Source organism: Brassica rapa, chromosome A08, assembly GCF_000309985.2.
Source record: "Brassica rapa cultivar Chiifu-401-42 chromosome A08, CAAS_Brap_v3.01, whole genome shotgun sequence".
Taxonomy (NCBI): Eukaryota; Viridiplantae; Streptophyta; class Magnoliopsida; order Brassicales; family Brassicaceae; genus Brassica; species Brassica rapa.
Genome location: NC_024802.2, coordinates 10,301,342 through 10,315,310, shown reverse-complemented (window position 1 = coordinate 10,315,310; position 13,969 = coordinate 10,301,342). Strand labels below are relative to the sequence as shown.

The 13,969-nt window shown below is 30.3% G+C and overlaps 2 protein-coding genes across 3 annotated transcripts; both read left to right on the top strand.

Moving 5' to 3' along the window:
- The first annotated feature begins 4,061 nt into the window (after window positions 1-4,061).
- LOC103849523 lies at window positions 4,062-5,778 on the top strand. Of its 2 annotated transcripts, XM_018656059.2 has the most exons (9): window positions 4,078-4,315; window positions 4,410-4,419; window positions 4,458-4,569; window positions 4,641-4,720; window positions 4,792-4,862; window positions 5,035-5,105; window positions 5,187-5,268; window positions 5,351-5,400; window positions 5,476-5,778. In XM_018656059.2, exons 3-9 carry the CDS (start codon window positions 4,459-4,461, stop codon window positions 5,545-5,547), a joined length of 537 nt encoding a protein of 178 aa, XP_018511575.1. In that variant the 5' UTR covers window positions 4,078-4,315; window positions 4,410-4,419; window position 4,458; the 3' UTR covers window positions 5,548-5,778. The 2 variants fall into 2 exon arrangements, with proteins under 2 accessions (XP_009124527.1, XP_018511575.1); XM_009126279.3 differs by lacking the exon at window positions 4,410-4,419 and having other exon boundaries at window positions 4,062-4,315; window positions 4,459-4,569.
- Window positions 5,779-9,600: 3,822 nt separating this feature from the next.
- Window positions 9,601-10,903, top strand: LOC103849522 (CASP-like protein 2B1). Its single transcript, XM_009126278.3, has 3 exons — window positions 9,601-9,965; window positions 10,052-10,184; window positions 10,457-10,903. Exons 1-3 carry the CDS (start codon window positions 9,742-9,744, stop codon window positions 10,712-10,714), a joined length of 615 nt encoding a protein of 204 aa, XP_009124526.1. The 5' UTR covers window positions 9,601-9,741; the 3' UTR covers window positions 10,715-10,903.
- The last annotated feature ends 3,066 nt before the right edge of the window (window positions 10,904-13,969 follow it).

Here is a 13,969-nt window from a genome sequence, read left to right as displayed (position 1 = left end):
AAGGTGTAAAACAAGTGAGATGTAAATGAGCCGTTGCACACAAAGAAGGATCAATGTTAATCCCTGAAAGATAGAATCCATGAAGGATTGATGGTATCAAAATCAAGTTTCGGGAACTCTACATATTCGATGGAACTGAAACAAACTATTTTATGGGATTTATGAATTATAAGATTAGCAAATGTACCCATTTGTATCAAGAGATTATGAATCAATATAATCATTGATATGATTATAAATACAAACTCCTGAAGAGTTATAACAATTTGTTTGTTTGGAAGAAAGATCTTGAAATGACTACATTTTTATGTGTTCCAAACTCGACATCTAGAATAAGAGATGTTATCTTAAAAGATCCTTAAAGATTTTAGGATGATCATATATACGACTAGTCTTGAAGTACCATACTTAAGAGTGTTATTTGAGAAAGTTACTAATCTCTTTCATAACTGAAAGATATAATTTCATATGACTAGAAACAAAGTCATAATAATAACTTTTATAGTTACAAATGAATAACTCGTATGTACGAGACGAATATCCTGATGAATGTATGTAAGAAATTTGGTTTGAAATCCAAGTGGACCAAGAAACTATTGTCTAAGTCAAAAGAGATTTATGGACAAGAAATCTAAAGGCCCTCGATATTGTAATAGATAGAGTTTATTCTATTAAGCTCAATTCTCTGAAGATATTTATTTGATTGGAATGAATATACTGAAGATATTGTTTCCAGGGGAAGAAATATGATAGTAAGTGTCGTTGTACTCTTTTTCCTTATCATGGTTTTTATCCCACTAGGTTTTTCGATGTCAAGGTTTTAACGAGGAAACAAATAACACACAAAAGATAGACATCCAAGGAGAATGTTACAGTTTCAGAGATGAAAGTCTATCATTGTTCTAAAGAGAATCCAAGAAAATGATCAAATCATATGAAGACTCATGCACTACAGAAGAATGACGATGTTGGTATCCTAAAAGTTCATTCAAGTGACAATTTCGCTGACTTATTCACCAAGGCATGAACCACTGATACTTTCAAGAAGTTAGTTCGCTTTATCAGAATGTGTTTTCTCAAAGATCTTGACGTATGTACACATAAGGGGAAATCATTACGCGCTGCACTCTTTTTCCCTTAACCATGGTTTTTCCCATTGGGTTTTCCTGGTGAGGTTTTTAACGAGGCAGCATCTACGACGTTTTGAAAGCACTTTGACATGATGATGGACATCAAGGGGAATTGTTATAAATATTGTGGTGATGTCCATATGGAAAGTCTTAGATATACTTGTTCCCCACTCCAAGTTAGACTTTGTATCCAAGCTATTGTAATCCCTATATAAGGAGTTATTATTCATGGAATAAGACACACCAATTATTTCCTTCTCTCTTCTTTATTTATAACATTTTCCTCATTATACCCAATACGATTTTAGTGGTCATTGCCGAGATATTAATGGTTAGATTATTATACCCAATACTGGTTATGGTGTGATGAAAAATTATCAGCAAATGACCACTATATTATTGTATGTTGTCTTGATACTATGTAGAATGATGTTAGAGTAGAAAGAGATCACCTCCTGCTGAGAGACTAATGTTTATATCATTACTAGAATTTGATCCGTCATTCGAAAAGGTGGATATATTTTTTATTGATTATTTCTAAAAATATTAGAGAAATTTTTGTGTTTTGATTAAATAGAATGTCATTTGAAACTTTAAGATTATAGTATTTTTCAAAATGAGCAAATGTAATTTTACTTTTTGTTTTTCAAACATTTTTTTACTGCTTAATGTTTTACTTGTGCAAAACTTTAAATTTAGTAGCACCCTTTTTAGAATCAACTTTATGCAACAAATGTAAGTTTATTGGTACTACATATAAAATGTTTAGCTGTTAAGGATGAAAAAATCAATACAAATCATATTATTGTTACATTCAGATATAGTTGCATCGAACACAAATGAACACGACTAATATAATTTTTTTACCAGATTGCTAATTCATCGTCATGTATGTGATGTAACATTTATACAACTATGGTGTATAATGTTTTGCCCACATGAATAGTCATGGTTAGTAACGTCCACTAAAGCCACATGAATATTCATAAAATGATGAGTAATGAAATAGTTTGATTTAATGTTATTAATATGGAGAAAAAATTGAAAAAATTGTTGAGTCTATTTAACGACAGTTATTAATATGAAAAAGGTTGAGTATATCTAACAACAGTTATTAATATGAAAGAGTAAGATGTGAGAATAAATAGTTAGACACCATTGGTCAAAAATGAGAAATGATCATGTTTTAATAGAATAGATACCCAATACTGGTTGATGTAGACTAAAGTTTTTTTCAACATGCAAAACCATTTCATCGATCATTTGTTCGTGTTTCAGTACTCGTATGCGGAAATAAAGAAGTCAAAATTTTCGTTAATCATGTCCTAGTTAGCATACATTGTGTGTTTGTGCCTTGTATTATGGTATAAAACTTTGAAGATGCTTCACTTTTTTTTTTTGCTAACCAAGATGCTTCACTTTTATGATCTTCCTAAGATGTCCATGATTTAAATGACTTATATGGAATGGTATTTGCGTCTATTTGTAGGAGAAGATGGAGAAGTGAGTATAACTGTTACAAAGATTCCTCATCTCTATATGAACTATTACGCCAAGAGGAACACGTTACTTACTTAAATTCGATGAGTAAGGTGGATGTATGTATTCTACACTCGATGGCCAAAGGACCAAAATAATTTTGAAGTATGTATATTTTCTAAAGTCGTTTTATGTTATATGTTACATTTCCTAGATAAATTAAGTTGGACTAACATATTCTGAATTCAATTCTAATGTTGCCATCTTAGCAAAATTGAGATGTAATAAAGAAACACATCAGCAAGGTTCAGTTGTAAATATTACAAATATAAGGTTATTATTTTAAAATGATTCTTAATTAATATATAGAAGATCAGTTAGGCAAAATTACAACAAGATGGTTCCAAACTGAAATTACAGTATTACTCACTAAAACACACCATAGTTCGACATTAGAAAATTTCTTGCATTCAATGAGATGCACATATATCTCTTAACTCAAATCCGAAGACCAAAAAACATAGGCATGTGTCCTCGTATTTTCCTCTTCGATATATGAACACAATCTACAAACCACATTGATTTGTAGTGCCTCAAATGGATTTGTGCTCGCATGAAACTAAAGACTAGAAGTCAGCAACTTATATGAGTTTTTAACGTAGAACTAATTATTGATAGGTTTGATTGTTTTATCTCTCGTATATATTAATTAAGATCTCTTTCAACTTTCAATATATAAGACTGTCTCTAATACTTCTTTTCGAGATGATAGCTTTTTGAATGTCAATCTCAAAAAAATTGGGCAAGGATCGATGGATTAACTTTGGACCAGATCGATGTGGATTGGTTGGACAGTATGAACCAGATTCTGATACCATGTAAGCTAGATGAGTTTTCAACTTAAAATCAATTGGTGATAAGTTGATTGACTCATCTCTTATATATATATTTTTAAGCTTTTTCGAATTTCCGATGTGAAAGACTTTATCTCTAGTAGTCTATTTATACATTATGTGCCCATCTTTTAACTATCTTCATGCATGTCTTCTTTCTTTACAAACTTATTCTCTTGAAAGTATCTTCCTAAATCATTTTGAGAGGTGCATAATCTTCATAGATTTAATGAAAATCAATCCTAGACAATAAACATATATCACATTTTTAACTTTAAGATACATACGACACGTTGTGTTCAAATAGTTCTAAATGTTTACTAATGACCTATGTATTTTTCATAAAAGGTGTATAACAAAGAGAGAGAGTACCAACACAGCATGCAACCAACCATTATCAAGAACCCAAATGATAATTCACGGAACAACTACAGAATAATTGCGATGCAATTATTATTGTAATAAAAATATATAGATACATAAATATATATAGATATTTTTAATATTATTAACTCCAGTGTGGTGGGGTTAGTATTATACATTCAGGGCCTTAAAAAAAAACTCAAATAGCAGTTGGTTTTTCTAAATATAACTGGCCGAGTCTCTCACATAGAAGCCCAATAAAGCCTGCTGAGAAAGGCTAAATCATTAGTTATCGTTATTTACTCTTTAAGGGCTTTAATTTTGTCAATAGAGACGAAAAGAGTCATGTACTCTTATTTCGAAAGATCTTAACCAATCCTCTTCTCTGTTTCAAAATGAGCTCTTCCGCTTGAAGAAGGCTTGCGATTCTGGAAATCTACGACGGAAATTGTAAGTTCTGATTCGATCACAGGGAATCGAAACCGTTTCTTCCTCATCGTGCAATCTCTATAGAATCAGATCAACGCAGGATTACGACGGATCAAATTAGGGTTTCTATTTTGCGAATTTGATTTTAAGTTTGAAATGTTCAGATGGAAGGAGAGAATTTGATTAAAGATCGCGGCTTTGTGGCCGCTCCTCTGACGTTCTTCGTCGTCGTCATCTTCCAGTTGCTATCAAAGAGGCTAGACCAGTTGAAGAAGGTAATATACAAAAAAACGTTTTCATGAGTAATCCAATTTGAAAAGTCACATTCTTTGTGTAATTTATACAGAAAGGGTCGAAGAACACGAGGGAGGCAGAGCTTAGATCTGAGATTAAGCAGCTTTTGAGAGAGGCCACTGGATTGTCTCAGTAAGTAGTTTTTTGTGTGAAGCTGTGGTTGAAACATCCATGTGAGTGAGTTTGTTTTATGTTTGGTTCAGGCCTGCCACGTTTGCTCAAGCGGCTAAACTTAGGAGGTCTGCAGCTGCTAAAGAGAAAGAACTTGCACAATGTGAGTATGCGTTTTGTACATGTCAGCTCTATAGTGTGATGGTAATGCAATAGGGTAGTTAGATTTAGAAATGAATGCATTCTGGTGGTAGATGGATGGACCTACCAGAGCATTTAATCTTTTTTGGTCTTGTATAGGTGTGTTTATGTTTTTGTTTGTTTGTGAAATTCAGATTTGGAGCAGCAGAATAAAGAAATTAATCTGTCATACGATATGTATGGAAAGGTTCTGCTTGCTTCAAAGGTAACTAAAGTGGTGTGATTCAGGCTTCTTTTTTCTTTTGAGAACTCCTTATTTGAGATGTAATAAGAACTCTGTCTCTAGGTTTTGGTATATGTAATCTTGGTACTTTGGTTCTGGAGGACTCCAATTGCCATTATTGCTAAGCAGCTTGTTCAACCCTTTGGTAAGTAAAGTTAGATTTGCTGGTTGACGCTGGCTTTGGTACAACATACGTTAAAAAATAATGAGTGTGGTGTAATTCTCAGGGAATTTGCTATCTTGGGGGACAGGAGGTCACTTGACAGGCCATGTGATGGTAAGTTTCTTCTCTCTCTATCCATTTCTTTTGTGGTGTTGTGGGAATGAGAGTGTTGGTTTTGTGGAAATGCAGGTTGGGATCATACCGTGGCTGATACTCTCAACCAGAGTGAGCAAATATGTGTGTAGGTTCGTGGAGTTCTAAATCACAGTCCTGGAGTGACTGGAGTCTAATGTTTTAGGAGACATTTATGGTCAGACTTGGTTCTTTTTCTCATCATCTACCTTGGCAATTTTGTACATGATGTGAATCGTATTCTCCAGTTTGTGTTGGATTTGACCAATAACAAGTTGTTTTGTGTGTTTCATAACGACATTGGCCGAATGTCATTACAGTACATCAGTCTCCACTCCTCTTACGTATTGTCGTTTTTCATCTTTGAATTAGCCGACTTTGGACAGCCAAAAGACGCGTGGACCGTGGTAGTCTGTACTTATTTAGCACCACGCAGTGCATGTGCTTCATTAAGATGTACCAGTATATTACACCGGAACCTATATAAAAACAAAAAGCCAAAAAAAAAAAAAGGGGAAATTAGTATCGGTAAAAAACTAATAATATCCACTTCCACCGACTCTCATTAGCGGTTGATCTTAATTAATTATGAAAACAACTTAAATCATATGTTGTTTGATAAGACATGAAAGTGCAAGTGTCACATTTATTTATATCTTCATTTCTAACATGGGCATTGAATCAAATAAACCAAATATGGGTTTGGTTAGAGGCTAATCGGGAATGTGAAGTCGTACTCCCTCCGTTTCATATTGTAAGTAGTTTTAGGGAAAATTTTTTGTTTCAAAATGTAAGTAGTTTTCATATTTCTAGGTAACTTTTACATTTATTGAATATAGTGTGACCAATCAAATTAAATAAACTTATTTTTGATTGGTTAAGTTATATCTAACCTATTTAATATACAATACTTTTTAAAACATAATAATTTTCTTAATCTTTGTGATTTTAGCTAAAACTACTTACATTATAAAACGGAGGGAGTAATAAATAAGAAGAGAAATGTTCATTTATAGTTGTCAGTGTAGTACTTGTGTGCGGGGGGCCATACAAAGTCCCATCTTAATAGTTGTATACAGTTATCCGGTTATTAATCTTTTCTTATTCTTAATTTTTTTTGTCAACTTTCTTATTCTTATTTTAATTTTTCTGATTAAAACGTTTGTGGATTTGCAAATCTTCTAACCCGAGATTTATATAATGTAATTTAGCTTTTACAGATAGTAGATTATAGGGATGCGTGAGAAAACGAACCTAAAAATCTAAAATTGAACCGACATAAATGAATCCGAACCAAACCGAATTTAACAAAAATATATAAATAAATTTTATTTTAAGGTATTCCGAAATATGGATTTTATTCAAACCGCATTCGGAGTATCTGAAAATCCCAAAACTTTTAGAAACAAAAAAAAACTTATATCAAATTTGTACTCGGTCCAAATTAGTAATCAATAATAATCAAAAATCCAAATTATTACCTAAAATAAGTATTTAAATTTTAGATCATCTACAATAATAATCTATAATTTTATCTATATTTACTATAAAATAGAGTAACTCTGTTATAGAGTTGGATTTGTTCCAATTGTTTACTCTATAATTAGTGATAAATTAGAAATATAGTTGATGAGACCTGAATTTGATATATTTTTTCACCTTTTTTGTGGAATGTAAACAATTAAATTTTGGTTTTGGCATAGATGGGTAAATGTGGTTGCAATGCAAATTTCATGTATGTGACATTAGAAAATGTTTTTAGCACTATTGGTAAAATTTTAGAGCCATATGTGAGTTTTCCAACTCACTATATGATAAAAGTTTTGATGTGTATTGAGAAGTAGATGCAAAATGACATCAACTTTTGTGAAAGAATCTTTACAAATGAGCAGATTCTAGTTAAAATTGAAATGCTAGAACAATTCGAAAGATGTATGATTTTATTAGTTTAGTTGTTCTTCCATTGTATTTGTTTGTTTCTGTACTTCGTATGACTTATTTATATATTTGTTTGTTTTTTTTACAGAGTTTTAAAATGTAAGAATTGAAGACTATTGAAGTTTGAGTTTTTTTTTTGTCAACGTGATTATTGAAGTTTGAGTTTCAAAATCGCATTTGAAAATTTGAAGGTTTTTGCTTTTGGATGATTTTCCTTTTGTTTTGACTTTTTTTTTATGTTTTGAAAACTGCATTTAAAAATATTTGATTATAAAAATAAATTTGACTATGGAATTTAAACAATATTGCTTTATTTTTAGCTTCAATTAATATTTCATGTGATTATGGATTTGTTAGTTGCTAATTTTATTTTCTTTATGTTTCCTTCCTATTAACGACCATTTCTAAATCATGTCACCATCAATCGTTAATGCAAAATTGTTTAGACTTGCTAAGTTTGTGGACTAGCATGATTATATCGGGTCACATACAAATATTTAGGTAACCAAAACTTGAATTAGTTATGAACTGAATTTAAAACGATTTCAACTAGGTTTGTGTTGTAATACTATACTACTATAAGATATGTGCCTTACGCATGATGAATATATATATATATAAATTATTTAAAAAATATTGTATGAAAAAATAAAATTTATGTATTTGATCGAATTAATTTTTTTTAATTTTTTAGTAATTATATAATTTATTTATTGATGGACCGACCCTATATTTAAAAGAGTTATGCTTAAAGGATCACTTATAGCATAAAGGCCTAACGTTTGGCCTAAATGATTGTTTTTAATCTGAAGCCTTCTACGGTATATATAACGGCATAGGTAGGTTATCAGTTAGATATGAAAATATAAACCATACCTTTGTTTTAACTGCCAAGCATTATCTATGTAACTTTACGCAATAACTATGAAACTACAGATTTGGCAATTTGATTTCTATGCGAATTATGGCCGAGATTATTTAGGATAATATATATTCGGATTAATGGCTGAATGTATAAACTTAGTAAAAAAATATCTTCTTTTCTTAAATTGTACCACGAAACTTGGTGACAAATTTACACTTACCATATGAGATTGATTCATAATATGTGTATATACCTTGTTATAAAATGGAGAAACAATTAAAGTATATTTACCATATGAGATTGATTCTTCAATTGTGTATCACGCTAATTTGTATATTGCATGTAAAATTTTAATTTTCTTGTAAGCATTATTATACCGGCAGTAAATAATTGTTTCTCCTTTAGTTCAAGGGATTCAATTAGATTGACTATTGACCGACCACAAATAGAGAAAACCAAAATGACTCGTACCTTGCGTGATTTATAGTTAACGTGAGTATAGATTTGAAATGGGTATTTGCTAGGCCATCTCTCTTCCATTTTGAACCCATGTTTTCACTTAAGCCATGTTTCGGTGATCAAAATAATGCTTGGCAACCATACTTTTGTCTACAGCACACATAATTAATATTAGTCAAATGATATAGAAATTCCCTCATAACCAAAATTTATTGACCTACTGACAATGAACATTTGAAGACATACCTTGATTATTACTGAGTAAAAATCGATTATCATCATCTTCACTTGCAAAGAGTTATATAATTCAGAGATCGAGGTTCATGGTTCTGTTTTATGCGCTTTAGGTGTAGGCTGAATTTGTTTTCTAGGATTAAATCTTTTACCAGTAGAAGCTTTGTTAACGTTCGTCTTGTGAATTGTTTCGGTGTTTGTGAAAAGATGATAACAATTTTACTATAAAATAGTCCACGTCTCTAATGTTATTAATACTTGACAGCGTTGTTCTTGATCCTCTAATTTTTCATTCAATATAGGTAATTTCTTTTTTGAATTATCTTTAGTACTCAGACGTTTGCAATACACTCATTCTAATTGTGAAGAAGCTTTGAATAACAGTATCAAGTGCCATAAGACCAGACCGTTTCTTGCGAGTTAGGTCAAACTTTTATAGCAAAGTTTATTTTAAAATATAATCCTTGTTAAACAATGTTTAAAATATAAACGGTAGACTAAGTTTGTTATAAACGCGAACTATTAAAATGTAATTTTATTAAATCTTTCTAGAGAAAAAAATGTTAAGACTAAGGTTTGCCCAAAGTCATTGTGAAAGTGTCATGTAAGCAATAAGAAGATGTTTAGAAGTGATGTGAAGTTTTAAAGCATGAAGCCTTTTCTTTTTTTAGTAAAAGTAAAGTGGGACATATTGAGCATTCTCTATGTAATAAGGCCATAACTCTTCAACTAACTGGTCTCTTTACTTCCTCTCTCTCTCTCTCTCACTCTCTGGTCTCTACGGACTCTTGTCTTGTCCGAAATCTAGATTTTCTCTAAGGGTACAAATGAGTTATCTGGGGATCGGAATCAGTCCCGGAAACGTGGCCAGCTACCACGGAGGCAAGATGAAGTTGATCGACCAGAGGCTTAGGCTCACGGAGGTTCTCTTACGCTGCTCCGTGAGTGTCTTCGCTCTCCTCGCACTTATTCTGATGGTTACAGATACTCAGGTCAAGCGAATCTTCGTAGTTGAGAAGAGGGCCAAGTACACCGACATGAAGTCGCTTGTGTGAGTCGAAGCCACCCTCATTTCACTTGAGAAAGATTTGTAAATTTAGTAATATTTTTGTTTTGTTTTGTTTTTGTTGAATGCAGATTCTTGGTGGTCGCGAATGGGATAGCTGCAGCTTATTCATCGTTGCAGTCAGTTCGATGCGTGGCAGGTTCGATGAAAGGAAGTGTTTTGTTCAGCAAGCCACTTGCTTGGGCCATTTTCTCCGTTGATCAGGTGAGTGAGTCTAGTCTAGTCTGTGTTTCTTTCTCCATACATTACTGTTGCCAAAACTAGTGAAGTAGCTGTGATAGTTTGGCTTTGTCGTTTGGATCTCAACATGGTCGGCCCGGGTCGGGTCAAATTAGGGTTTTGCTATATGTTGAAAAGTCTACCAGCATTTAATGGGTTTGGTTGGGTATAGTAGAATTGAATGTACGTTGGTAGGAATGTTGCTTTGTTTTTAAGAGTCTAAACTTGTAACGTAATGGGGGTGTAAATGAGAACAGGCTATGGCTTACATGAGTGTTGCGGCTATAGCAGCAGCATCAGAGTCTGGTGTGATTGGAATAAGAGGTGAGGAGAAGCTGCAATGGATGAAAGTGTGTAATATGTATTCCAAGTTCTGCTACCAAGGAGCTGGAGTGGTTGCCAGCGCCTCTATTGCCTCCATTGCTATGGTGTTCGTCTCTTGCATTTCCGCTTTTAGTCTCTTTCGCTTGTACGGTGCAACTCAAAGACGGCTAAACCTCGCCGTGATGAAGTGAAAACGTACGCACCTTCTTTTAGTATTCATGAAATGTTGTTAAGAAACATAAAAAAGTGAAATCTTCCTTGTGTTAAAATACGATAATCTTCTCTCATTCTGTGTAACAAACTATATGTAAAATTGGACCTAGTGTTTTATCTGTATCAATGTGTTATCTACTGTGATTGAACGAAATACGAACAAAACAGCTCATAGTGTGTTATGTTCTCTATTATACCGACATATAACAACTCTAGTTGTATTATCTCTGTTTCAGATGTTCCATGTTAGGACTAGTGAACATTAAAAAGTTTTGGTTAATCGTTTATTTATGAACACCTTATCTATAACATATTTTAATGTATGTCCATATGTTAATACGTGAGTCTCAGACATGTTACTATATTTTAAAAGTCATTTGTCACATAAAACTTTTGTGTTTGAAAAGGTTTTGTCTTCCACGTCTCACTCTAGAGTCGTAGTCGTAGTCGTAGTCGTAGTCGTATGATACTTGACTCTACCACTTTATAGTATGCTTATAAAAAAAATTATCTTTCTTAGTAATACATATTCAGATTATGTCTCAACTTTTGTTTTGAAAGAGTAGAAAACAAACCAAATGTCATTATCTCAACTGAAAAAAACTTTTGTTCACTGTGTCAAATGTTTTCAGTTTAAGTGATTGATGGCACGAAACTAATATTACGTGTTGTAATTTTAGACTTGGGGAGATTATGGACTTCGACCCCGTACTTCAGCTTCAGATCTCCTGATATTCAAAAAATAATAATGAATTTGATTGCACAGCCGAAAAACGGGATACAATTAGGTTTGGACACAAAACGGATATTAGAAAAGTCTCTAGCTTTTGTGATTTACTACGTCTTGAACTAATATTTATATTGCAATTCGTTTCGATTCTAAAAATTTCAAATATCCAAAATCTGGATTTTCGGAGTTCTTCTAACTATTCAGATTATTCAATTCGTTCAGTTAATTATATCAAAAATAAATTAAAAATAATATATAACACTAAAATTAAATTAAAAAAACTTTACAATATCATAATAAAACAACAAATTATAACAAACAAACTAACATCCAAATTCTAAACCAAACAGTACAATATTAACAAGTCAAATAAAAAAAATCATTTGTTAATATTTGGTTTAACACATAATTAAATTGAATATACAATAACCCAACACTAAAATTTGAAAGAAAAAAACTTAGTAAATCAACCAAATTTATATCAGAAAAGATGCACATCTAATGGTTTCTACATCACATATTTTTAAACATAGGGATCGGAACAGATATTCTAACTTTTCAAAATAAAATTTGTGATTTGTTTTCCATGATAAAATTTTGCATTTTGCTTTGATCCAAACCTTTACAAATATTTAGATTTTTGGTTCGAATCAAAATGAAAATCAAATTTAACAAATAATATGAGCATCCCTAGCTAGCCACAATCTCAAAATATAATTAGTATGTAATTAACACTATGTGTTTTGTCCGCACATGCGGGTATAAAATACTTATTATTTATGTCTTATTAATCAAAAAATCAGCATAAAACAATCATAATTGGTGAACATGTCGAAAGAAAAAAATTATGGTAAATTCTTTGTTCCTTAAATTTTATACCAGTTATGTTAAAATTTTAGTAAAATTATTGAAATGTATATCCCACTTTTTTCTTCTAAATTCCCCATGGAGTAATGAATTTATAAGAAAAAATTTCACTACGCAATTTTGATAAGGAACAAATTGAACAAAAATTCATATTTTTTCATTTTTTCAATTCCTCAAATAATTTTTTTTATTTTATTTTGTTTATTTTTTCATTCTTCTAGTGGTCACCAACTGAAGCTATAGTGTTTCACGGATTAAACTTAAACTTGTTTAAATTAAAAGCAAGAAAATTTGTTTCGAACTCAATCACAAGTTAAGTTATTATTTATGATTTTAAATAGTTAAATCAAACATCAAATTATTTATATATGTCAAAAACGTTCATCAAACTATGTACTTATTATTGTGTTAAAAGTTTTAAAACACTCATATATTAGAAATAGTTTAAAAAGATAGTTTGACTAATATTTAAGGGCAATTGTCAATAATAGCACCTTTTGAAGTTTATGTCTCAAAAAGGGCACTAGAAGGAGAAAGTCACAAAAATGACATTCATTAAAGGGTAAAATATCCTTACTACCCTTGGTTTAAAATTAAATTAACAAACAAAAATAAATAAAAATAAATAAAATAAAAATAAAAAAATAAAAAAAATGAAAAAAAAGAAATTTTTTATAGTTTCAGATTATATGTTTTCAGATTCGAAATTTTTATAATTTTTTTTTGAAATTTTTTTTTTGAATTTTTTTTTATTTTTTTCAAATTTTCTTTTTATAATTTAAAAATACTTTTTGAAACTGTTTTTAAAATTTTTATTTTTTATTTTAGTATTTATTTTTTATAAAATTTTAAATCATAATTCCAAAACCCCACCTCTTAACTCTAAACCCTAAGGTTTGGATTAATTAACCCAAGGGGTATAAGTGTATATTTACCTCTTTAATGAAACTTATTTTTGTGACTTTGAGCCTTGAGTGCTACTATGGGAACAAAAACTTGGTTTAGTGCTATCCTAGTCTTTTTCTCAATATTTAATTATAAATTATTTTATATCTTGATTTTTTAACTTTATAATAAAAGATATTGTTTTCAGATAGCAACACAATATGTATAAGAATTCACTTAATTTTTAAATATATTTTCACAATGTTATTATATTAGTTTATAGTTCATTATTTAATATAACATATAAATTTAATATTATTAAAATAAAATTCGTGGTTTATTATATATAAAATTCATTACGGTTTTTTAAAAATAAATAAATACTCAGTTAAATAATAATAAATCAGTGACTTATATAAAAACTTAAAACTTAATAAAATATGACAAATAAGAAAATATTAATTTTAATATAACATATATATTTAAATATTATTAAATTAAAATTCGTTTTAAATTATATATAAAATTCATTACGGATATTTTTTTTAAATTAATAAATTAGTGATTCAATTAGTGATTCAACTAAAAATTATTAATAAATCAATGACTAAGCTAAAACCTAATAAAAACGACAAATAAGTAAAATTGACTAAAATTATGGAAAATATTACAAATAAGCAAAATCAAAATAATTATATATCTAATTACATATTTTATAATTATATTATTTAAATTATTAAATTATTGATTC